Consider the following 27,957-nt stretch of genomic DNA (forward strand, 5'->3'; position numbering starts at 1 on the left):
TATATAAATCAAACATCAAATGTCAACTAGTGTAGTAATTCCTTTAATAACACTGGTTTTTTAAACAGAAATAAGAATCTCCTAAAAAAGCATTTTTTTCTCTTCTTCTTCTTCTTCTTTTTTTTTTTTTTTTGCTTACAGGTCAATGTATGAGTGGGTGGGTAAAAAAAAAAAAAAATTACCTAGGGGCTCAGTTAGTTAAGCATCTGCCTTTGGCTCAGGTCATGATCCCAGGGTCCTAGGATCAAACCCTGTGTCTTAAAACACACACACACCCAAAAAACACAAAACAATACCACCTGAATCCATTGTTAGTGATCACATAAAAGTGTTATGAACAGTATTGCTTAGTAATCTAGACCTCTAAATAAAATTTCCTGGAATCTTAGAAGCTCAAGTAGAAAGAAACCATTCCATATTCTAGCGAAAAGGATGGTACTAAGAATTTAAGAATTAAATTTTTCAAAGTCTCAGTAACTATCCAATCCACTCTCACAGGTTGTTGATACTATCATAAGAAACCACTTTAGTTAGAAAATCCACCTATTTCAGCTCGAAGCCTTCAAAACAAAAGCTTCATCTAAGAAAATGTAAAAATCGCTCTATCAATAAATATAGGTGATAAATTTATGGAAAAAATCTTAAATTATTTAAAGAAATTGGATTATATAACCAAATATAGAACATCATCACTGCACTTAAACTGGTGGATTATTAAAAATATGAAAATTTCTCCAATAAGTTTTAAAGTACTATGTGGTTTTAGAGAAGAGGTTTAATTTCTGAAGAGGTTTTTTTTTTTTAAGCGTTTTTAATATGTGCTTTGTGAATTTAAACTGTCCTTCTGCATAGAACCTCAATAGGAATACATTCTGTAAACCTAACCAAAGAATAACTCATTTTACATGATTGAATATGTCTATAATTAAATCAAGGTTTATCTGATGCTAGAAATTTATACCAGAAGTGACAGGAAAATATGAGAGATGAATTATTTTGTAGCAGATTCAAAATTAAAAATAAACAAGAAAGATTAACTCACTTTCATATACCTTTTATTCTAAATTGCTTAGGGAATTCACGAACTTTCATGCTCAAAATGTGTTTTGCCATTTTGTAAGGCAAATACATCATGTTGAACCACTGGGGATGTAAACTTAAATTTATAGAACTTAAGAAAAATAACATATAAATGTAAATTTTTAACAGTATATAAATAATGTGTAATTATATAAATAATATATAATATCCCCTAAATGGTAGTTAGAAATGGTTATCTTCAGTAGTTCATATCTTGGTCTATTCTTGGGACTATCAGTTTTTAAAATAGTTGCCATTTGGTGGTGTTCAGCAGTTCTCATGTGGTTTTTTCCCCCCTCCCATTTATCATTCTCTTAACATATATACACTTATCTTTTCTGAACCATATATTGTAACAACCTCTTAACATTTTAGGATTTTTTAAGCAGAAGTTATGTATTCTCTTACATAACCAGAGTATAGCTACTCAAGAATTTTTAACGTTGATACTATATATATATTTTAAAGACTTTATTTATTTATTCATGAGAGACAGAGGGAGGCAGAGACATAGGCAGAGGGATAAGCAGGCTTCCTGCAGGGAGCCTGATGTGGGACTCAATCCCAGGACTCTGGGATCACAACCTGAGCCAAAGACAGACAATCAATGAGCCACGCAGGTGCCCTTGATACTGTATTTTTAAGACTTTACAGTTCATATTCCAACTCATTTATCCCAGTATATTCTTTCTAGTATTTTTATCCTCTAGGATCTAATCCAGGATCATGTATTACTTTTGGTTAACATATCTAATCTGTAACAGTTTCTCAACCTCTTTGTTAAACCACAGGCTAGTTACTTTATACAATATTTGCCAATTGTCAATTTGGTTTTGTTTGATATTTCCTCATGATTTGATTCATGCTGTCATTTTTTCTCAGGATGTTATGCACTGCCCCTTGATGATGGTAATTTTGTTCTACTGGTGCAGCTACTGCCCAGTTTCTCTGACATATAGCTATAATAGCTACCACATTTCCTCTTGGAACTAATAAACAATGTATGGAGAACTCATTGTGGTTTAAAGCTGTAGTTCCCTGAAGTATGTTTAATTCTCATTACTGTATGCTCATTTCTAAATATTGTATTTGGGTCCATTACAAATCCATTACATTTTCATTCATTCATTCATTCTTTTTGTTGTTCCCTGACAATATTTTGATCTGGTCTTATTCCTTTTATCATAGTTCACTGTTCTATAACCTGTGTTGATAATTCCAGTATCTGCTATTAGCAAGTCTTTTTGCTGCCTGCTATTTCTTCTTTTTTTCATGGTGTTTTACCTTGTGTGCTTAAACATTTGGCTCCAATGTCTTCATTTGTGCTCCTTTGAGGAAATTCCTTGAGGCCTAGAATTAAGGTGCGTTCCTCTAGTGAACCTTTATATTTACTTGTGCCATGTACCTCATCTGCCAGTCTGAGATGACAATGAAACAAATTCATTCTGGTGATGTGTATTTGGACTACAAACCTGCAAAGAGCTGGTGGTACTGTGGTTACAGTTTCTCAGGGACGTGATTCTTAACCTTCCTGTTCTTGACACTATGGTCAACTTTGCCTTCAATTTTCTGGAAGCTATAATAGAACTTTGCTTCTTGCTCATCCTCAGATGGTGATGTAATTCTTGGGGGGAGGGAGTGAGGGGCTCAGCTTTACAAGAGGGTACATTCATCTCCTATGAGATGCCCCACTTATGTGTGTTCTAGCCCTGCATGTCCAATATAATAGCCACGAATAACATGTGGCTATCAAATAATTCATATGTGACTACTGAGACTAAGGAGCTGAACTTCTAATTTTACTTTTACTTTTAATTAATTAAAATATAGGGGCAGCCCAGGTGGCTCAGCGGTTTAGCGTTGCCTTCAGCCCCGGGCGTGATCCTGGAGACCCGGGATCGAGTCCCACGTCAGGCTCCCTGCATGGAGCCTGCTTGCTTCTCCCTCTGCCTGTGTCTCTGCCTCTCTCTCTCCGTCTCTGTGTCTCTCATGAATAAATAAATAAAATCTTTAAAAATATATATATATATAAATTAAAAACTGAAGCAGTATAAAATATTTTTTCATTAAACACAACTTTATTGCTTTGGTAAAACTATATTTTACTTTAATAAATGATTTCACTTAGATGATGAAAATTTAGGATTTGAATTATGGTGTTACTTAAGTGCAAAAATATACACCAGGTTTTGAAGACTTAGTATGATTCCATCCCTAGAGTTTCTGATTTAGTAGGCTTAAGGTAGGGCTTAATAATTTACATTTCTAACAAGTTCCCAAGTTCCCAGATGCTGCTGGTCTAATGATGACTGAAAACAATTGAGATTTTTGTCTTAAGATCCTATCAACACTTTGATACTTTTAAGAAACTTGATATTTTACTCAGCAGTTGTTTTTTTTCCCCCCTTGGGGTTTTTATCATGACAATCATTCCAAACTCGTAGCCATTCAACTCCTCATTCCATCTTTAACCTGTTCCCATCAGGTTTCTGCCTGCACCATCCAATCAGAACTGTTCTTGTCAGTCTTCCAACTCACCCCACCAAGAGTCATTTTTTAGTCCTGGTCTTACCTGATTTATCCTGACAATGTTGAACTTGACCCTGTGATTCTGGAAACCATGGTTAAATAAATCTTCCTACTCTTTGTGTGTTTATGGAAAAGAATTCTCCTTCCCACATGACTTTGTTAAGACTCATGGATGGCCCCCAAATATTTACCTTTGACAAGAAAGACACAGGCCCTCTAAATTCCCAGTCTCTGCTTCAAAAAAGATGACCTGAGCTGTGTGTCTACACTGATCAATCAGGACAAAAGGCTTATTAATTTGATTTGGCCCCAACTTAAATTCCTCTACTTCTCCAAACCCCTTAAATCTGGCCTGCCTTAGCCTGCATCTGCTCCTGAACACCCCCCCTTGGCTGACCTCGGGGCGGGTGGGGGGATCATTCTCTCATCACCCTACTCCCAAACACCTGGCTCTTTCTAGCCTTATTTACTCCTCCCTACCTAGAGACAAAAAAACAAAACAAAACAAAACAAAGAACCTCTTTTCTGCCTTATCTTGGCAACAATTAGAGATCTCACAGTAAGAGAGTTTTTCCTTATTGCAGAAGTCCTCCTCTTCCTATTGTCATCATCTGTTTAAATAGTTTCTCTCTCTCTTTTTTAATTTGGCAAATGCCAGCACTTGAAATGGTGCACCACTCTTCCCTTGCCTAATTTTTACCTAACTCACTGTCCCTTCTTATTTCTTTGCTGCTTGCTCTTCTTTCTAACCTCTTACCATTGGACAGTTCCAGAGTGAGTACTGTACCTCTTCTCCATTTATATTCAGTCTCTTGGTGATCTCTCATCCAGTCTCATAGCTTTTCTGCCCAGCAAACCCTGACTAATCCTACTTACAACTTACATATCTCTTTGTGGCCTTTATTTCCATCTCTATACTTCTCACACAGAAAATAAGGAGAAAAAGAATTCTCTATCCCTAACTGACATATGTTAGAGATAAATGTTTTTAGAAGGATAAGTACTTAAGTTTTGACAAAATAGGTCAATGTGTTTATTTGCTGGCAAAACAGCCAAGTAAACAAGTTTTATTTAAGGAGAAAGAAGTATTTTGAGTCATTTCTTGATGATGGGCTTACTTCAGAATTTAGTGTTTAATTACTTTATAAAGGTATCGTAAACATTTTACTTTTTTTCAACATTATCAATTCAAAATAATTCTCACTTTTCCCTTTGTACTTAGTATATACAATTATAACTCTGCTTTACTTTTTAAGTCTGCTTAGTTTTTTGTAATTCATGTGGTTTAGTTTAACACATCAACTTCTATTTTAGCATCACCAGCTACCTTGAGTCATCTTAACTATTTGTCCTAGAAAAATTATACCCTAAGCTAAAATCTAACGCTATGTAGTAAATCATTTGATTATTTAAGACTGGCTATATATGTTAACAAATATACTTAATCAGAATAATCCACAAAAATCAAGTTTGACTTATACAGACCACTTCATTTCCAGTTCCAAGTAAGACAACACACGTTTACTTCAAGAAAGTATAAAAGAATTAAATAGAACAGCACAGATAAGACTTGGATTTTTATATTTGGAAACGTATTATCTTCCCTCATCCCTCACTGTATTCCACAAATATCCAATGCTCTTGCCATAATTTACTATTACCATAATACGCCAAATATATTTATGTCTTTATGCCTTATTAATGCAGGTGCCTTCTCTGCTTGGACTATCCTCATTTTTTTTGTTGTTGTTGTTCATTTAGATTTATTTAACTTAAGCTTTTGGGCCCAGCTGAAATGTTATACTGCCCCCTGGGCAGAATAAATCATTATTCTCTTTTGCCTTCCTAAAGAATTTTGTCTATCATTTCTTTATAGTTTGCCACTTACTTTTCCTTCTATTACAATAATTTATTTTCATATCCAACTCCATTAGCCTATGTGTTATTCAATGGCAGAGATACGTATAATAGGGATATGTATTTCCTCTGACACTTTCCCAAAATCTACCCCAGGACTCACAATGCCTATTGTATTTGTCCATTAAGGGACAATGATTTTTCAACCTTCTATTTTGATTCCAATATTTATGTGTGTTTATGTTACTTGTGATAATTGTTTATTATAACTATTTTATTTATATTACCATATAAATTACATATTAACAGTTTTTAGATGAAGTAGCAATTAAATAATGTAAAACTAGGAATGTAAAAATCCTTTTGCCACAATGGCATGTAAAACTTAAAACTTGGTTTCTAATTTGCCAAGTTGACTCACTTTAAACATATAAACTATGTACTACCTGTCAAGATAAATTATGTAATATTGTCATTTTAGGAAAAGTTTATAAACCCAGTATGATAAGTATTCCTCATAAATCTGCTAAATCATTCTATTCTGTAAGAAATTATTGTAAACACAAAAACCTATTTTTAGGTGAATAACTCTCTTTTGAATCTGAGACACTATAAACACTTAAAACTAGGTGTCAGTAATTTCTTCTATATGTTTAATGCAAGACTACCCCATATATTAACACAGTATTACTTAAGAAAAAAGTCTCTAAAATGTACTGATTGATGAGATCCATATATGTATTTTTAGAAATTGTTGCTTTAATATCTTTTCAGATAATCTTTCCAGATTATCTTTCCTCAGAACTAATCTTAAGTATAACGTTATAAACTATAATTTTTGTTTCTAAATCTAGAACTCTTCAAGATTGTTACTTGCAACAGACACATAACAAAAGTGCCACCAAGTGCTTTATGGCATATTTATATTGTAGCACCATCTACTCTAGTCAAATGTGCCCACCAAAATGTCACAGTGTTTTTTTCTCTGTATGCTGAGATTTCCAAGTTTGTGTTTAAATGGATATAGCCATACCACCCTGTCACCATATATTCCACACCACCCCTACTCCTACGTGTCAAATCGCATGTCCTTATCTGTTCTTTGTCTTTCTCCATCATTATTTTTATTAAAAAATCTGCCCTGCTACCCCAAATCCAATGATATTTCTAACAGGAAAATAAAAATGAGCTAGAGAACAAAAGAAAAAATTGAGAAACATTAATCAAATCCATAAATCTAAAGGGTGTGTTTTGCACTGCAAAGTAACATTTTCAAAGGATAAGTCAACTGAAATGTTTAAGAAAAATATTCAAACAGTTCAGAGTCATTTTAACTACTGTAAATTAGGTTAGACAGAAAAAGAAATACTAAATAGGATTCATAAAAAATTATGCTCAAGTATATCTTCTGACTAAAGCTTATTTAGATGATACTAAATAAGCTTTAGTCAGATGATACTTGAGCATTACATGAATTCACTCTGTTCAGCAATACAGAGGCATTTTAAATTCTCTTTACCAGTGCAACATAATATTGAAATATTAATTTGTTTTTATTTATTTTTCTGCTAAAGTTTCAATACTGTCATAAGAACTTTAAAAGCAGAACCTATTTTAGATCTTCAGGGTCAGTGCCCTCTTAATTAAAAAAAAAATTACAAGTCAACTGAGCAGTAATTTTTCATTCTATTTTCACTTAGTTAAAAATGACAACCCAAAGCATTTCAAATATCAACCCTATCTGTGATGTGATGTATGTGTACATTTCAAAGTAAAAAATCTGGGACTAAAGTCATTACAGAAGTAGAACTGGAAAGTCAAGTCATATCTATTTATATTATAATCGTTTTACTATTAGCTCTTCAGGCAACAAAAGGTATCCTACTGGATTTTTTCTCCCATCTCTTCTCTTTTTGTTCTTTTCTCCCAGTTCTAGTCTCTTCCCTTATTTCCCTATGCATCCCAGACTGTGGTTGGTCACTTTATTCTGTCACTCTTAGCCTGTCCTTTGCATCCTACTTCAAACCTTCAAACTACCCTTCCCAGAAAGCTAAGCACTGATGAAGAATAATCACGTCGGTTGTACAGACTTGTTCAACAAACACACAAATTGTTAATCTCATCTCTGTCCCCTGACATATTTATCTATCACTAATTTATCTTCAGTGAGATCCCTCTTTATTCACTTTCATTATCTAACAAAAACTTTTGCAACTTTCCTGAATTATGGGCCCCAAATGGCCTACTCAATTCTCAGCAGATGACCTGGACTTACACTTCATAGGAAACTGAGGCAGTCAGATACAAATAACAACTTCCTGCCCACTCTCACTAAGAAACTACTATTTGAGTCCATGTCCTTGCTTCTTTCCTCACAATCTAGAGAAAGAGGTACCTTTCATTCTATCTAAAGCATCCTGTCTTGGATGTTCTTAGTATCATCTCCTCTAGAACTGGATATTGTCCCATCATTCATCCTTTCTGATATTTTTCAACTTCTCCTGTTCTACTAGTTCCAGGCTATTATCCCTGATGTCTCTCCAAATCTATCTTAAAAAAAAAAAATTTATTTGACCCTGCATGCCTTTAGTTTCTGCCTAATCTCTCGTAATTAGGAGATTTAGGAAAGGAAAATCCCTATGAAGAATTTCCATGAAGACTAATGTCAATTCAGTCACTGATTTATATCCCTTTTTGTTCAGTACAATTAGATCCCTTTTCATCAACATTTTTCTCACTATTTTTCAGTCTTCTCTTTACCCTCTTAGTTCCTTACTGAGTTTCAACTGCCTATGAAACCTCCGCCTAATCTCTCGTAATTAGGAGATTTAGGAAAGGAAAATCCCTATGAAGAATTTCCATGAAGACTAATGTCAATTCAGTCACTGATTTATATCCCTTTTTGTTCAGTACAATTAGATCCCTTTTCATCAACATTTTTCTCACTATTTTTCAGTCTTCTCTTTACCCTCTTAGTTCCTTACTGAGTTTCAACTGCCTATGAAACCTCCACCTAAATGTCCTAGAGATTATCTCAGGCCAACTAATCATTTCTTACAATTCTATACAATCTTAGTATGTATTTGAACTCAATTTGGTAATACTAAAAAATTTACCAAACTACTTGGTAACTGGGGGGCCATTCTAGAATCTTGCTTAAAACTCTTCACTGACTCTTTTAAGTTATTTTCCAAAACATTTTGTGATCTGACCCCTAACTCTTCAATCTCATTTCCTCCCTCCCTCCAACCTCCTACCCCTAGAATTTAAAATACAGTAACAATGGTTTAGATTCTTTTAAACACATACCCATATAGTTTATGATAATTTTATTGTGCATTTTTTTCTTAGGCCCAGAACAACTTCCCCTGATGCACACCAGATAAATTCTTCTTTAACCTTGAAATGCAGCTTTGGTGTCACTTTTCCAAAAGCCTTTCTTTTGACTACCACTGCACAGCAAAAATCTCCTCAAGGTGGAGTTAATTACTTCCACTCTGGGCTAGGCCTATTCCTTCTATTACTCCATCACAGTCTGCAGTTGACCCTACTAAAAAACTCAGAATTTATCTTTTTATAATGGCACCCATGAGTGATTTATGAAAAAATATACTACATTTGAAATATTACTTTACCCTGATGGGAAAAGCATTTTGAAGATAACAGTAGGGAAAAATCTGCAAATGAAAAATGAATCTGGATTCCTTAATCAGGACAGAATAATATTCAAAAGGAAAAAAATTACCTTAATAAACAGAAAGAAGAAAAAATCTCTAAAAATAGGTTAAAAGCATAGGATCACAGAGTTTTTCTTATAATACACATAAAATACTTACCATAGTTCCAGTTACAACTGGAACTGGAACAGTTATATGCTCTTAAAAGTGAACTGCTATTATCATTAACATTATTATTCTTAAGTAAAATAACTAGATATATATGAATGAAAAGTTTTAAGTCATAGGTACTTTTTGTCTTGGTTCTAAGAATTAGATTCCACCAAAACTATCTTGAGTTTTTCAAGAGGTAAAAAAGGCATTTAAAAGTGATTTCTTATTTCAGTAGTAAATGTAATAAATAGTAACTACCTTTTGTTACTTAGTAAGTAACGAATTTATAATGTTCCTTTCCCTAATGGAAATCAATATATCAAAAAGAAATTTTCCATTGAGGGATCCCTGGGTGGCGCAGCGGTTTAGCGCCTGCCTTTGGCCCAGGGCGCGATCCTGGAGACCCGGGATCGAATCCCACGTCGGGCTCCTGGTGCATGGAGCCTGCTTCTCCCTCTGCCTGTGTCTCTGCCTCTCTCTCTCTCTCTGTGTGACTATCATAAATAAATAAATAAATAAATAAATAAAAAAAATAAAAAAAAAAAAAAAAAAAAAAAAAGAAATTTTCCATTGAAAAGACTTACCAATTTCTTCTTGCTAAAAGTTCCTTTGTCACCACATATTAAAATAGATGCATTAAATGATTACTGCAACAAAATGCAAGCCAACTCTTTTCTCATAGAGTTATAAATTCTAAAAGAGTTGATAAGAGCTGCCTTACCTTCAGGGGCATCAGCATCACATCTCTTTGGCACAGAGAAGGCTGAATTGTTTTTATGGTCATCATAAGTTATATTGCTCTAAAAGAAAAAATACAGTTAAAATGTAAATATATTAAGAAATATAATTGGATGAAAAAGTAAGCATATTATGAATTTTATTCTGTTTTCTGTTAAACTACACCTAGTTAATATTTTAAAAGGTAAATTTTACACAAAATTACAATTAGAACAAAAGGATTTATGGTAAATTTTAACAAATTAGGACTTTTTTGCAACAATCTTTAAGTACTGGACTGAACAACAGAGCTTCTTCCCAGAGAAACACCTTACTTATTTTTCCACTGTGCAATAAGAATATCTTTTGTCCATGCAAATGCATGATCTCCCTTCATTTATTCATAGAAGAAAGTTTAATAAGCATGACCTAGTGAACCAGGTGCAGGTGATAAGGCCAGAAGAGAATAAAAAGATATAAGAAGTGGAAAACACGATTGTTTTGATCTTCTAGTACTGTCTCCCAAACCCAGGTTACTCATGTACCTCTATAATAGTTTGTGCCTTATATTTGTTCCACCAACATTATTAATATCTGTCAATGAATTGATTTTTCAACCACTGGCAATATTTATTAGTATGATATGAGGGAAGGTTTAATGTGCTTGTTATATATTTGTTACTAAGTACATGTTAAAGTAAAGAATGAAAGAAGTACAGGCTAAAAAAGGAGTGATCTGGGCAGACTAGATTAGTAACCAAAGACTCCATTACAGCAAAACTTGAACTAGAACATGAAACACAGATGTGATTTGCATTATTAAGTAGAGTGAGAGGTATTTTAGGAAAAAGAAAAGAACTACACAGAGGTAGAATCAGATATGGTCAAAATATTTTAAACTGTCAAAAAAACCAAGTTAGCTGTCCAGTTACAACCAGGACCCACAGCTGGCTTCTGAAAAATCAACGTTGGGGTGTAACAGGTAAGAGGACAATTGTCATGTTAAAAGAAAGCTCAGACAACCCACAAATAAAATATTTTTAAAGTCTTTCCTATGGGATTCACAGTTCCAATAATCAGACATACTTCGCTCATCAAAACTTTTTGGGAGCTATATTAATAAAACTACTTAAAGTATTATTTCAAAAGAAATATTATGAATTTTAATAAAGGACTGAGATAAAGCTCAGGAGCATAATAGCACCATGGAATCCATTTAAAGAACCATTATAATAAAATTCAGAGTATTATTAAAAAAAAACTTGTACAAAACAAACATAAACATGCTCAAAAAGGGAATGAAAAACCTGTTTAAGCAATGTTAATCTGTTTAGTTATTATCTTATACCAGCCTTCACAAATTAAAATTTGGTTGTAAATATCACTATTTTTAAAATACCAAAATGATGACGTTCAAAATTTTGCACTTACCTCTATTAAATAATTTTGGCTTCCATACATAACATATTGGGGAGCAAGACTATAAATCATGTAGCTAGTGTGAAGGACAATAAGCAGAAGTATCATGCAAAGAAATAAGAGTGCCTGGGGCCTGGTTCTACCTCTTCTAATTTTATATAGCTGAAAAGAAAAAAGACAGTAACAATATTTCAGCAATATGCTTTATTTTTAAGGCACTAAGTCCTTTTTATGTGTTAGAGGTAATAATGAATACAGTTCAACCAAGCATTTCTTTTTTCTAAAATAAAGAGTAAGAGTTCTTAATCAGGGACACCTGGGTGGCTCAAGCAGTTGAGCGTCTGCCTTTGGCTCAGATCGTGATCCTGGAGTTCCAGGACAGAGTCCCGCATCAGGCTCCTGCATGGAGCCAGCTTCTCCTTCCTCTGCCTATGTCTCTGCCTCTCTCTGTGTCTCTCATGAATAAATAATTAAAATCTTAAAAAAAAAATTCTTAAGCATTTCAAATGATTACGTGAATGACAAAGACATTTTTTTTCTCTGTAAAGCTTTTAGTTTTAGATTTATGTTTATTTTAAAGTCACAGTAAAGCAACTATATTCAAAGGATCCTATAAATGATCCTTGAAAAACTGAAGACCTAGAGAATAAATTATATATTAGTATTCACCTGGTTGGTTTCCAGACACATCTTCCAAACTTATTACATAATAGCATCTGTTATAAGTTTATAGTACTAAGGAGAATTATGAGCTACCACTAATGCTATCTAAAGATTAGAGGAATGAGTTTAAATTATAAGCATTAGTAATATATTCATGGTTTTATATAATATTACTACACAAGAACAGACATGCCACGCATTTATAAATACTCATTTCTATGAAACACTCATATTCTCATATTATACTGTTACAAGTTCTAGTTTATAATAATTTATATTAATCTGACTGCAAATATTTTCATATATATCTATAATAAAGGAAAACTAAAACATGTTTTAACAAATACAATGAGCCAGGGGACTTACTTCATTTCAATGGCAGAGCACATTTTTACTTTAGCAACTAAGAAATCACTTCCCTGTTTTACTAACAGATTTTAGTATAATATAGAGTAAAAGAGTGCCAATTCTGGATGGGATGATAACATGAACACCTAAAACTTGACATTTCCCAGTTTCCCTTACATCTAGTCGTACCTAGCAGTGATAAAATATTAAACATCAAAAGGAAAGAAGGCTGCCGGGGATTTCTGGGAAAGCACTGCTTTGTTGATATGTTTTTCTAATGGAATATGAACAGGATAAATGGAGCTGCAGCAGCTATATTACAATCATGAGGGAGAAGCCAAGAGGATTACAGAGATGTTGCACTTGACATTTTTGAGCTACAAAGCAATGCTAGATTTTTTTAGCAAGAAATCTTTTATTAGTTCAAACCACTATTTAACTGGGTTTTCTCTTACTCACAGGTAGAAGTAATCTCTACCTGAATCATCTTTTGAAATTCTTAATTTATCTCAAAATAACTCTTCTCCAGTCATATAGAAATTTTAGTATGAAGGGCCATCTTTTGAGCTTCAGTGTATTCATTTGTACTTCAATGTGTTTCCATGCACCAAACACTAAGGAAAATAATTTAACTTTTAGACCAGAGTTTCTCAACCTTGGCACTCTTGACATTTGGAGCTAGGTAAGTCTTTGTTATGGGAGGCTGCCCTGTGCAATCCAGAATGTTTAGCAGAATCCCTGGCCTCTACCCACTTGACACCAGTAATACCCACTAGTTTTAACAACCGAAAACCAAATGTACACAGGGAGCAAACTTGCCCATTGAAAAATCACCACTTTTAGATAAAAAGCACCATTATGCTAACATGAAGTGAAGAAGCCAATATTTCCATCACTTTTAATAGCAAGATATTTACAACTTTCATATTATAAATAAGTTAATTTGTAGTAATAGAGATTATGTACAAATGATGAAAAAAATCAAAATTAATATTGCTATACTCACTCTAACCCAAAAGAACCATATGCCAATATTTCGAATTCCGGCCATTGAAGTAAATATAAAGTACATAATAATAATTGTTATAAGAATATAATCAAGAGGAAACACCTGAAAAAAAATAAAATTTAATTTAACACATAAACAGGGCACTAGAAGTCATGTAAAATTAACTGAAACTTCACTATTAATATCTGACAAATGTGTAAAATATCAACCCTGATTTAAATCATGCTACTATGATACAAAAAAAAAATCTTCCAAAAAACAATTACTAAACTGTTACCAAATTGCTTAGTACTATTCTAAGAAAAATCCTATAATAAATTAAACTAAAATTACATTTACATATGGAATGAAAGACTTCATTAAAAATTTAAAATAGGAATTAATTGGAAAAGCTCATCTGAGGTATTAAAATGTATGCCAAATCAAATTATGTATAAGAGCTCAGCAATATATCAATGTAATAATCTTTAAAATAATATATCAATGTCGAAGTTATATATAAATAAAGAGCCAAATCAACAGAGGGCATAAGCATATATTGCCAAGTATTAATAGTTTGTTAACATAATAATTTGACAGAGTGTGAGAACTTTTGCTGGAGAATACAATGACTGTTTTTTTTTTTTTTTACTCACTGTTTGTAGTACAGGCAAAAGCATATTCAGTGGATTACTTAGGTTAGCTCCAAAAATTATAAAACCAGAATCTATTCCAGCTGAATGAAGGGCTTTATCCAAACTAAAACAACAAAAATTTAAAAAGTGAATTTATTTATTATATTAGCACATTTTCAATTAACTTAGAAAAATATCATAACTTAAGCATGCAGATTCAACAAAGTCAAAGAAAACCATGGATAACAAATTAAACCTCACTTAAATACCTTACAGATACTGTTCAACTGATACAGAAAAAAGAAAAAAGAAATACCATCTATTATTGCAACTTTCTAGTCATTCTTTGAGTTAATGCTGTAGAACACTTCAAGAAAAATAACCAAAGATGAATAGGATACACTAATGGAATCCAGTATGGAAATTGTATAACATCACAGGATGTGTGTGCTTTAGAAAATATGTGTACTATACTTACTTTGATAGGAAGAGAGAAATTACAAACAGCAATGCAACCAAGATGAAAAATATTCCCCAAATGATCTAAAAGTTAAAAAAAAATCATTAAAATATAGCTCTAGAGGTTGATATTAAAAGCACAAAACCATTATGTTCAATATGAGTTACAAGCATATGACAATGGTCTAAATAAAATGACCCAAGATATATTTTAATTTAGTATATAATCCTAGGCATCTGTCATCCAAATTTTCATTATGAGATTGTTTGAACACACACATACAAAAGAGACAAAGTATTTAAAAGTCTTCATTACTAAGTAAACAAGTAAGACCCTGTTAGGTCACATAACAGGTCCATATTCAGTTATGATGAAATATAAACTTCAAAGATAACTGAAAAGTACAGTAAGACTTACATACATACACAAAATAACCAAAACCATGAAACTCGCCAGGTTATATAAACCTGTTATTAAAAAAGGGAGCCCGGAACATTTCCGCACAGAACTTTTATACACACATACATACAATTTATAGCTTCACATACATAAATTTGTAGTTTTTGTTTACATATTGTGTGTGTGTATATCTCATACCATGGTCCTTAAAAGTCTGTATAACTGCTAATATTCCTGAAATAGAGAGTACTAACAGCACTGAAGAAACTGTCATGCTAAACAATATTTCTGAGGAGAAATGTATTAAGCTTTGTAACTGGCAGAATATATTTCTTTCTACCGTATGAACTTTATATTAGAGATGGTGAGAAAACAAGCAAAAAATCTTTAGAACTGGTTCTCTAGGGAATAAAAAAGGGCTGAAATTTATGTTAGTAAAAACTTAGGCTCTTTTTGTTCTCTTTCATCATCCCTAAGTTCTAGCAACAAGTAGACTGAAGAGTCCACAAAGTCAGAACAAAAAAAAGAAGATTCCAATTAAGCACAGTTAAGTGTTTTTGGCTTCTCTTTTGACTGGAATTGATAGGAATAGATGGATAACCTCATGAATGTGAGGGTGTTTTTCATCTTATTCCACATAATTGTTTAAGTATACTTTAGAATTCTGCCTGGATAAATGGAGTAAAATAATAACACATCATCCTACCCCACATATAAAGACGGATTTTGGGATACATTTTAGGCTGTGTTCTACGGAATTCTTCAGTTCTGAAAGAGTGCCTCTGGAACTCACTGGGAAAGAAAATTGGCAAGAAGAGGACCAAAAAGGATACAATCATTATCTAAAATTGAAAACACTGCATGTACCCATTTTACATACTGGAATTTGACATGAGAATTCATTTATTAAAAAAAAAAAAAAAAGGTATCACTGCTGGTGTGCCTGGATGACTCAGTCTGTTGAGCAGCTGACTCTTGACTTTTGCTAGGTCATGATCTCAGGGTTGGGGTCAAGCCCCACATCAGGTTCCGTGCTCAGTGTGGCATCTGCTTGTCCCTCTTCCTCAACCTCTGGCCCTCCCCGACTTGTGCTCACATGGTTTCTCTCCTTCTAAAATAAATAAATAAATAAATAAATCTTTTTTAAAAAGGCCTCATTGCTACAGAAGTTTGAAGTGACTCCTTTATAGTAACAAAAGTCCAGTAGTGGAAGGTATAAAGAAGCTTACACAATCTTTTTCTACTAGATTTGAGCATCTTTACTTGATACCTAGGGTGAACTAGAAGACGACGTAATTACACTGAGGATCTACAAGCGAAACATACCACTTCCTAATAGACTGTTAATAAGAAATAGCTTGTAGCATGAGGGAGTATGACTGCCATATGCCAATTATTAGAACAAACACACAACACAGAAATAGCAGAGGTTAAAATTCTGTTCCTTGATATCCATTTTAGGGTAGAAAAAGAAAAGGAAAAAAAATCTTTGACTGTTTTCTCAATCTGTTGAGATGAATGACCCACAGTTAAACTGTTTAATTGCAGCTACCCAATAGAATACAGAATGTAAAAATTATGTAACTTTTATAAAAACCAAGAAAACAACATATACTTAAATGCATATACTTAAATGGGAACTTAAATTAGCACTTCCAGAATCATGTCAGTAATGACCATTGAATTGACCTAAATATTCCACTTTTAGCTAAAATGTCAATTTTGAAATAAAGACTAAGATATAGAGGTGACATCAGTAAAGAGAGAGGGGTAAGAACCTCTGAAAATCTCCTCCACAAAAGCAATGAAGAAACTGGCATAAATTGTCAGAATTAACTTTTTCCACATTAGGGAAATTAACCAAAGCCATGCAACAGTCCAAGGACATTTAAGAAAAATGACAAAATCTCGGTAAGAACACAAAGCATTATAGCATTTTAACTTGCTCTAGCCCCAATTCTTCCTAACTGTATGGTAGCCTTGGAAGATAGCCTGTAAAAGCTAGAAGCCTAGCAGCCACCTGAGGAAACAGAAAGGGGCTGGAGCTCTTTAAAAGTCTCCTGGAGGATATTATGCTGAGTGAAGTAAGTCAATCAAAGGACAATCATTATATGGTTTCACTCATACAGGGAACATAAAAAAATAGGGAAAGGGATTATAGGGGAAAGGAGAGAAAATGAGTGGGAAAAACCAGAGAGGGTGACAAAACATGAGAGACTCCTAACTTTGGGAAATGAACAAGGGGTAGTGGAAGGGGAGGTGGGCAGGGGGATGGGGTGACTGGGTGATGGGCACTGAAGGGAGCACTTGATGGGATGAGCACTGGGTGAATGGTGTCAGTCCTCTGACTTTATTCTTAAGTACTATGGTGATTATTCTAAGTCTTATTTTTCACCATGTATGTTTTAGAATCAATTTGTCAATATCCACAAAATAACTTGTTGGGATTTTGATCAGAACTGTATTAAATTTATAGATCAAGTTGGGGAAATTGACCTCTTTAAAAATGTTGTTTTAGAAATATAAATATATGTGACAGAAACCCATTTTTTCCTGTGTATTAATCAGATATAATGTTACTTTCATTAAACCACAATAAAAAGGTAAAATGTTATAATCTATGAAGAATACCGAGCAATACTGAGTAAGACATTATCTGTCAGAGTAAATATACTGACTGTTACTACTACTAACTTTATATGTGATGTTATCTAAACCAGTGATGGATCGACTGTCTAGAAAATTCTCCATTACCAACAAAGAAAATTTAGAAGTTCCTCTATCTCATTAATAGTATACCATTCCCCCATATCTCTTCCCTTTCCCTTTTATACTAAGTTTAAAACCCTATGTTCTTTTCATTTAAATCAGTGGTTGTAAACTGGATGAACCCCCCCCCCAAAGGACATCTGACAATGTTTAAAAAGAGTCTATCATGACTTGAGGTAGGGTGGGCAGGATGGGGAGCGTTACATCAAATGGATAAGAATACTGTTAAATATCATACAATGCACAGGACAATACTCACTCTCCCCAGCAAAGCATCATTGGGGCCCAAATGTCAATTGTGCTGAAACTGGGAAAATCTTATTTAAATTGAACCCTGCATGGTATTAGAAAGCAGCATTATATCATTTTAGCAAAAATAAACTTACCATTCTCCTAAAATCATTCTGTGTTTTAAGATGCTTATTAGCTTAAAATAAATCTCTGATTCTAGAATTTTAAAAAAATATATTTTTATTTATTCATTCATGAGAGACGCTGAGAGAGGCAGAGATGTAGGCAGAGGGAAGAGCAGGCTCCATGCAGAGAGCCTGATGTGGGACTCGATCCCAGGACCGCAGGATCACACCCTGAGCCAAAGGCAGACACTCAACCAGAGACACCCAGGCGTCCACGATCCTAGAATTTAATATTGTCTGACAATGTGAAACAAAACTTCCAAGCAATATAGGATGAAATAATACAGGGTGCATTGTTTTTTTGTTTTTTTAAAGAGATATTTCTTATCTGATTTCATAGGTGAACTTCCTATATGCATAAAATAACTTTTGTGTATCTAGAATATAACCCAAAAAAGTAGAAAGTTACCACACCTAGAGACTCCAACAAAAATTTAAGTGTAAAAAGTAATTTCTATTGAATTTTATCATCAATGTTACCTTAAATAAAATACCAGGTACTGCTTCCTTTTTTGCCAAAAGCAATGGCCGGTGTCAAGAATGTTTTAAAAAATTGTGTTTTTGAGGCATATTGAAGCATGCGAGCAACAAAAACCTTTTTCTAGGTTTCTAATGCTTTAGTAACAATGAGGCTCGGAAACAGATGCATGATGTCTCTTTAAAATTGCTTAGAATCTTGTTAATCAAAGAGTGGTCATGGACCAGAAGCATCAGTATCACCTGGGAGCTTGTTGGAAATACATTCTCTTGAGGCTTATCTCAGGTGGACTAGATCAGAATCTGTATTTTAAGAAGATTCCCAAATAATTCTTCCATTAAAATTAAGAATCTGTGCCTTAGAAAAGTCATTTAGAATATTAGATGACTACAATAAAAAGATATGAAGTCAATCCAGGTTAAGAGTTTGAAAGAGAATTTTGGAACAGAGAACTGGACTTAAATTTTACCACAGACTGAGCTTACTTCTTTCCAGAGATCATCTGATTTCATATGTCCAGTATTACATAGCAAATGGCCATGGGTCCCAGGGCCCCTAACTCTAGGTACCAATTAGTCTTCAAGACTTTCCTCATAGGGAGAAGGTAAGAACACATGATTTTCATTATCAGATCTTGATAGGACATTGTAAGTTATAGTTCTATGAAGATAATTAAGTTTTCCAGGTTTTAAATGTTCTACGAAAGTTTTTTTTTTTTTAAGTTAGATCAATAATATTCAGTTCTGGCTAAAAATTATTATACTGCGAAGAAAATTATTATTGCAAAGATTCTCATGATGATTTGTCAGCATCATACCAGCTTGGTCATGGTTATAATTTTCCATATATTAGAAACAATTTCTTCAGTTCAATACAATCTTATGGAAGAGATTTTCATAAAAATTTACATTAAAAATGGTAAGGATAATGCCAAAATTTGGGGGTGGGGGGAATAAGGGTGATTTGGTAAAAGTTAAGACTTTAATGCTTTATCTTAACATAATGTCAGATATATGAGAAAAATGCACAAAGAATTTTAGTTTACCTTCCAGCCAGATTCTACAAATCTTAACATTTACTTTATCATTCTCCATCTATATGGCTGAACTATTATTTTTGAGAGTAAGTTGCAGAAAAATACTTTAGTACCTATTCTCTAAAAGCAAATTCTCTCACATTATCACATTTCAATTGTCAATATCAAGAAATTAATACTGATAGAACGCTATTATCTAATCTATAGACTTTATTCAAATTTCAATTGTTCCAACTGAAGTCCTTTACAGAAAAAAAGTTTGTTTTTTTTCCTGGTCCAAAATGCGATTCAGTGTTATACATTGCTTTTGTCTCTTTAATATCCTTTCATTGCAACAGTTCCTAAATCACTTTTATTTTCATGACCTTTAAAGAGTCCAGAGCAGTTACTTGCCTTATCCTTCAAGGTGGGTTGCCTATTTCCTCACACTTAATTCAGCTCATGTATTTTTGGCAGAAATGACAGAGGCACAATATATCTATCACCTCATTACTGATGAGCTTAACTTGGATCACGTGGTTAAGGTGGTTCAGGTCATGTTTTTCCACTGTAAAATTACTACTGTTCTCTTTGTAATTAATAAGTCTTCTGGGGAAATACTCTGAGTTTATGCAAATATCCTGTTGTTACCAAACTCTCACCTTCTAATTTTAGTATTCATTTATTCTTAAAAGAAACAGTATGTGGTGTTTGCCAAATGCTGATTTTCTGACATTCATTCTACATTTATTAGAATTCCACTATAGGGAAGAGTTTTCCTTTCTCTATTATTTATATCAATATATTAATATATTTTGATACTTAACTGGTCCCAAATTTAGGAAGCAGGAGCTCTTTTAATTGGGTTCCTTTTATCATACCCTGCTACTCCTCAGCACATCCTCTCCTGACATAAGCAGGTGTGGACTTACATACTTTTCCAGCATCAACCATTTCTCCATCGGCCCGGTTTCCTTTCAATGAAGTTAGTGTTTTATTTATTAATTAAAACATACACATAGAAAGGATATTAACTGATCTGTTTTTCCTGATTGTTTCCTGCTTTTACATTTATTTTTTCCCTTGTGCTTTCTTTTGGTTCACTGTGCTCCACTGCTAGCCTTTTGTGCTTGGAATTTAGTGTGTATAGTTTTATCCTTTTATTTTCATTAATAAATGCATTTAAGGCTTTGCATTTCCTGATTAGTTTTAAATGTACCCCAGAAATTCTAATAGGATGTGTCCATCACTAATTTTTAGAAATTTTGCAGTTTTTCTCCTTTCCTTTCATCCAAGAGTTGAATATAAGGTTATTTTCTAAGTGAAAAATGCCTTAGTTTATTGATTTTGTTATAATTTCTAGTTTTAATGATGCACTGCAATCAGAGAAGAGTTGTTTGTAATACATCTACTCTGTAAAATTTACTGACAGTTTCTTCCTAACATAATATATAATCAATCTAGTGAATGTTCCATGTGCACTTGGAGAGAAGGTATAGTCATTATTATTGGGATGTAAAATTCAGAAGTTATTATATACACCTTACTGATTATATGTTAGGCCTTCTATATTCTTATTCAATTTTGTGTACCTCAAATGTCTTACCCTGACTATGGTGTTATGTTATTCTCAGTTAACATATTTCAATCTAGATCTCCTAGAATCTCTTCTACTTCTTGCTTCATAAAGTTGGTTACTGTGTTCTTTGGTACATAACTACTTTATCTTCCTTGTGACTTGTGAATTTTCATATTAATAAGTATATGAGTTTTCTATTCCTACAGTGATAAACTCCTACAAATTTAGTGGCTTAAAACAACTGATCTATTACTTATTCTGGGGGTCAGAAGTCTGGGCACACCACAGCTCTACTGGTTCTCTGCTTAAGATCACACAAAGCCAAAATACCAAGTTGTCAGCAGAGCTGTATTCCCTCCAGGAGGTTCTGGGGAAGAATCACTTCATGCTTTCAGATTGTTCACAGAATTCAGTTCTTTGAGAGGATAGGGCTACGGTCTTTACTTACAGTCCTTGCTGGCTATCAAAGAGCCTCTCAATTCCTTAGGCTGTTTCCATTTTTTTCCACACTGCTTCTTCCATCTTCAAATTAATAATGGCAAGTCAAGTCTTTCTCACTCTTTTACTATCTCTGATACCACATTATCTCTGATTCATGCCAAAAAAGTTCTCTGCTTCTAAAGGCTCATGTTATTAGTCTGGCCCCACCCAGAAAATCCTGGATAACCTCTTTAAAGTCTGTAAGTATAATTGCATCTGCAAAGTCCCTTTTGCCACTTTATGTAACCTAAGAAGGGTTCCACGGATTAGGGCATGGAAATAACTATGGGAGGAGGAAGGGTTCTATCACAAAAAGGATCCTTTGTTGGATTTAATATTTTTTGGCTTTAAATTCTACTTTATCTAATATCAAGATCACTAAATGTTTTCTTATTTCCATTTGCCTAGTATATCTTTCAACACGCATTTTTAGCCTTTGTCAATCTATTTTAGGTGGCTCCTTTAAACAACATATCTTGTTTATATCTTGCTTCATGAGGAAAATTAAAATTTTTCTTTTAATAGTGAGTTAGGTCCACCCATATTTATTGATATGCCTGGAACATTAACCTCAACAATCTTATTGTCTGACAATCATGTGTATATTTCTTGAGTTTCTTTCTTACTTAATACGTGTTCTCCACTCTTTTAGTTCCCTTTTGTCAAGAAGATTTATATTTTGTTTTAGCGTACTTCAATATTCAAATGCCCTTAGCCCATTTTTTTATTTAGCACTTTGGTATAGAGTCGCTTAGTTTTTATGTATCCAACTTCCACCTATTGGTCATACACTAATCTATGAGAAATCCGACTTCTCTTTCTTTCTTAATTCCATGATTAGTTTCAACAGAACATAGATTTATACACAGTCTCACCTTTGCTCACACCTTTTCTTCATAGATCTGAAATATTATATATTCATCTTTATTTCCTTTATTCATATTTTCCTTCTCACCTCTTGGTTAGAGCTTATTAATTAGTGGATTTCTCAAAAGAACATGAATACAGAATTCCTTGAGTTCTTGAATGTTTAAGAACTACTTTTCTAAGACAGTTTGACTAAATATAAATTTCTGGCTTCATACTTTTTCACGGAGATCTTTTTAATGTTCCCCCATTCTTGCCTTGCTTTATCGTGTTTTTTTGAGAAGTCCAATAGAGATCTATGTTGTCCTTGCAAGTCAGTTGATTTAGTTGGAAATCTTGAAGGTTCTCCTTTAATTTTGAAGTCAGTGTTGCAAGGAAAATGCACATAAATTTTCCCAGGTACAAAGTGGCTCTTTCAGTATGTAGATACATGTCTGTCTATTGTGGATTTTTTGAAATATGGCTAATTTGTTTTGTTTTGCTACTGTATAGACACCAATTATACATATGTAGTTTTCTTTCTCTTCTGCTTCAACACTGATTCTACCTCATCTTGCTTTCTTTCTCTTGGTTGTTTCCTACCTTTCTTCAGTGCCACATATTGAATTTTATTTGAATCTATTCTCCTTTGGACACCTTGTAATTTTGTCTTCTGAAATTAATTGTGCTTTCCTCCATTTTTTCCCTAAGTCCAACTCTTCATTTCTCCCTAGTTTTTGGTCATTTTTTTTCTTCTATTTTTAAAATAGCAATAAAATATACATAACATAAAACTTACCAACTGAATCTTTTTTAAGTGCACGGTTTAGTAGAGTTAAGTACATTCACATTGTTGTGCAACCATCTCCAAGAATTCTTTTTATCTTGCAAAACTGAAACTCTGTATCAATTAAACAACTCCCCATGTCTCCCTCTCCCCAACCACTGGCCACTTTCTACTTTCTATTTCTACAAATTTGACTATACTAGATGCCTCCTATAAGTGTAATTATACAATATTTATTTTTTTGTGACTAGCTTATTTCATTTAACTTTTAGGGCACTTCAGATCAATCTTAGGCCCACCTCCAAATCTCGTCTTCTCTCTCCCATGCAATCCTCCCCACACTATCTTTGTTTAAACACAAAGTTTAACAGCGAGAGCTAGAGAGAGCACTTGCTGGATTCGGGAATTTTTTTTGTTTTTACTTATAGGTACAGTTGATTCTCATTTGAGGATTCTGTATTTGCAAATTCATCTACTCACTACAATTTATTTACAACCTTAAAATCAATACCTGGGGCACTTGTGGTCCTCCGGGATATGTGCAGAGCAATGAAAAATCTAAGTCACCTGATGTGCAAGTTCCCAGCTTCAACAAGAAGGCAACACTCTTTCTTATTTCAGCTCCCATTTGGTAAACAAGTATCCTTTGTCTATTTAGAGTTACATTTTTTGGATTTTTGTGCTTTCCTGTTGGTACTTTTGCACTTTCAAACAGCCCAGGAGCATAGTGCTGTCTAATGTCCCTAAGAGCGCAGCGGTTTGGCGCCTGCCTTTGGCCCAGGGCGCGATCCTGGAGACCGGGGATCGAATCCCACGTCAGGCTCCCAGTGCGTGGAGCCTGCCTATGTCCCTCTGCCTATGTCTCTGCCTCTCTCTCTCTCTGTGTGTGACTATCATAAATAAAAAAAAAAAAAAATTAAAAAAAAATTAAAAAAAAAAAAAAGACTAAGAAAGCTGTGACAACTGAGAAAAATCCAAGTGTTATATAGGCTTTGTCCAGGCATGAGTATTCTACTGTTGGGTCTTAAGTTTAATGTTAATGAATCAACCACATATATTAAACAAGTTGTTCTTCCACACAAACACTAAACGTTATATATTGATCACTCACTGACCTCCAAGACCCAATCCACGCTTTTTTATATACTTGAGTTTCATTACTGTACCAATATAAAGACGGGTTAGGTCACTTACAAGTGGGTTTATTCTTATATGAAACTTCAATATCCATACCATAAGGTTACTGGCAATTTACAAAAAATACTGTACATTACAAAAACTCTAGTAGACAATTACTACCAACCTAAACCACCCAAAACACATCTTAAGAAGCACCTGCATTAAAGTACATCTCTCGAATAGTGTCAAATAAAAATCTGGAATGCACACTTATACTTCCAATAAAATATTTAATAAAACTCTTTTAAAGTTAGAAAGTGCCAGTCTTTGTCTTTAGACATATTCAAATAGTGTGGCCTAAAACAAACCACCATGACCACAACAAAAACATACATGTTTTAAATATTATTCTGAGAAAGGAAATCTGCTATATCTTTAAACATAATTCATAGTTAATTTCAAAGGGTTCTAGCATGACAAAAATATTTGTAAAAAAAAAAATTAAATATTCCCATGCACCTTCAAAACAACTAAGCATTGTGTATGATGAAATTATTTTTCACTGCTGGTTACCTAATGAAAGTCAGTTGTGTTTGTTTGTATATGTTGGGGGTTAGATTAGTGGGACAAGTGGAAAAATAAACTTTTGCTAGTTCTTTAATTATGAATATCATGATTCAAATAAACGGAACAAACCAAAAATAATAAAATGCTTTGGAATAAATTAAAACAAGACAAAAGATTTACATACTGAAAACCAGAAAACACTGCTGAAAGAAACTCAAATAGACATAAATAAATGTAAAGCCACACTTTGGTCATGGACCTAAACACAATATTGTTAAAATATCAATACCACTGAAAGTGATCTACAGAATCAATGCAATGCCTGTAAAAAATACAAAGGTGTTTTTTTTTTTGCAGAAACAGAAAACTCTATCCTAAAATTTATATGCAATTTCAAAAAAAAAAAAAAAACAAAAAAAACAACCCAAATAGCCAAAACAATCTTGCCAAAGAAAAACAAAGTTTTAAGACTCACGTTTCCTGATTTCAAAACTTAGTAAAAGCTATAGTAATCAAAACAATTTGGTACTGGCATAAAGGCAGACATATAACCAATGGAACAGATACCAGAAATGAACTCTCTCATGTATGATCCAGTGATTTTTGACAATGGTGCCATGACCACTCAATTGGAAAAGGTCTATCTTTTCACCAAATAGTGCTTGGCAAAGGGCAGCCAAATGCAAAAGAATGAAACTGAACCTCTACCCTTAACCATATACAAAAGTTAACTCAATATAGTTATCAAAAGACCTACACCTAAAAGCTGAAACTATTAAAGTTTTAGGGATAAAAAGGGGAAAACATCTTCATGGTACTGGACTTGGCAATTATTTTTTGGATAAGACACCAAAGCATAGGCAACAACAAAAAATATTAAACAAATTGGACTTCATCAAAATTAAAATCTTCTGTTTATCAAGAACACTATTAATATAATGAAAAGACAACCTAAGATTGGGAGAAAATCTTTGCAAATCATTTATCTGATGAGGGGTTAATATTCAGACTATTAAAAAAAAACCAACCTCTTACAACTTGACAACAATAATACAAATAATTTAAAAATGGGCAAAGGACTTGAATGAATATTTCTCCAAAGAAAATACACAAATGGCCAATAATCAAATGAAAAGATGCTCAACATCACTAATTATTAGGGAAATGTAAATCAAAGACACAATGAGATGACACTTCACAACCACAAGACTGGTTATTATCAAAACAACAGAAAACAAGTGTTTGCAAGGATGTGGAAAAATTGGAAGCCTTGTGCATTTCTGGTGGGAATATAAAATGATACAGCCACTGTGAAAAACAGTTTTCAGGTTTCTCAAAAAGTAAAAACACAAAACTAGAATATGATCCAGTAATTCCATTTCTAAGGATATATTCAAAAGAATTGAAAGCAGGAACTCAACACAGAGCTGTATACCAGTTACCACAGCCACATTATTCACAATAACCAAAAGTTGGAAACAACCCAAATGTACATTAACAGATAAACAAAATGGAAATATACATATAACAGAATATTATTTAATCTTAAAAGGAATGAAATTTTGATACATCTATAATATGGATGAATCTTGAAAATCATTATACAAATTGTAATAAGCCATATATAAAAGAACAAATACAGTACAATTCCATTTATATGAGATACTAGAATAGGCAAATTCAGAGACAGAAAGCAGTATAGAGGTCATTAGGGGATGCGGGTTGGGGGAAGTGGGTGAGGAATGGGGAGTTCCTGTTTAATGGGCACAATGTTTCTGTTTGAGATGAAAAAATGTTTTGGAAATGGATAATGGTGATAGTTGCACAATGTTGTGAATATCCTAATGCTCCTGAATGCATACCTACAAATAGTTAAAATGGCAAATTTATGTATATTTTACCACAATAAAAAAGTGTGAAAAATATCTATGTAATTATAGACATGAATTTATACTTTCTATGTAAATACAAGAAGTATGTACATAATAGGAGGTATATGTGTGTATATATCAAAAATTATATTTAAAACCTAATGAATCTAAAGGTTACCAAGGCCAATTAGCTGTATAAGCTTAACATATGCCCTCCTGAAGGGGAGAAATTAACCAAGTATTTAATTAACATTAGACTGTATGCTTAGATGTGTTTGGTATTATATATAAACGCTGTTTGTAGAAGCCATTAACTTATTCTAATTAGATGCTTAGTTTTATAAATGTCTGCAACATAAAACTGATTTTTTTCCTTGAGTTCTATGGCAGTATTTAAGAAGTTAAAAAATCCCATATATATAGAACTGTAACAACAGCAGCTGCAGTTTTCTGAGCTGTTTACATCAAAAGGCACTAACACTACATACATTATTTCTTTTAATTCCCATAACAAAAATAAGGTAAGTAGATAACTCCATTAGAAGGATGAGAAAAGTTAAGGTTTAGAAAAGTGAAGTAACGGGGCACGCGGGTGGTGCAGTCGGTTAAGCGTCTGACTCTTGATTTCCGCTCAGGTCAAGATCTCAGGGTTGTGTGATCAAGCCCCATGTCAGGCTCCAAGCTCAGTGAGAAGTCTGGAAAAGTTTTTCTCTCCCACTGACTGCCCCTGCGTGTGCGTGCGCTCTCTCTCTCTCTCAAAAATAAAGTGGAAAAAAAAAAGACAAGACAAGAAAAAGGTGAAGTAACAAGAGTTTACATCCTCTGGTGAGGATCAGAACAAGTACTCAAAACCAGATGTATGTGACAGCCCAGTCCACACCTGCAAACCCTACAGCATACATGGTAATGTGAAATCACAAGATCAGTAGGTATCTCATGGGGGTCTACTCTTATGAAAGATATTATATTTTCTCATAAAAAGTTGTATAATCATAGAACTCTGAACTTTTGCATTTGCAAAAATTTAAATCTAATTCATTTTATAATAAAAAAAACATGGATTAGAATACAGAGTAAAAGGCAATACTAGCACAAAATTTTGAGA

The 27,957-nt window shown here is 33.4% G+C and overlaps 1 protein-coding gene across 1 annotated transcript in view; it reads right to left on the reverse strand.

Annotated features, from left to right (window-relative positions):
- The window catches only part of LMBRD1 (LMBR1 domain containing 1), a 105,426-nt gene that overhangs the window by 13,197 nt on the left and 64,272 nt on the right, over positions 1–27,957 (reverse strand). Inside the window, exons 10-14 of the mRNA XM_055329960.1 lie at positions 14,545–14,609; positions 14,088–14,190; positions 13,450–13,554; positions 11,445–11,594; positions 10,018–10,096 (exon numbers count right to left, since the gene is read on the reverse strand). Of these exons, the coding sequence (XP_055185935.1) occupies positions 10,018–10,096; positions 11,445–11,594; positions 13,450–13,554; positions 14,088–14,190; positions 14,545–14,609 (502 nt within the window). The remainder of the gene's footprint in view (positions 1–10,017; positions 10,097–11,444; positions 11,595–13,449; positions 13,555–14,087; positions 14,191–14,544; positions 14,610–27,957) is intronic.

This window comes from Nyctereutes procyonoides, unplaced genomic scaffold (assembly GCF_905146905.1).
Source record: "Nyctereutes procyonoides isolate TBG_1078 unplaced genomic scaffold, NYPRO_anot_genome, whole genome shotgun sequence".
Taxonomy (NCBI): domain Eukaryota; kingdom Metazoa; phylum Chordata; class Mammalia; order Carnivora; family Canidae; genus Nyctereutes; species Nyctereutes procyonoides.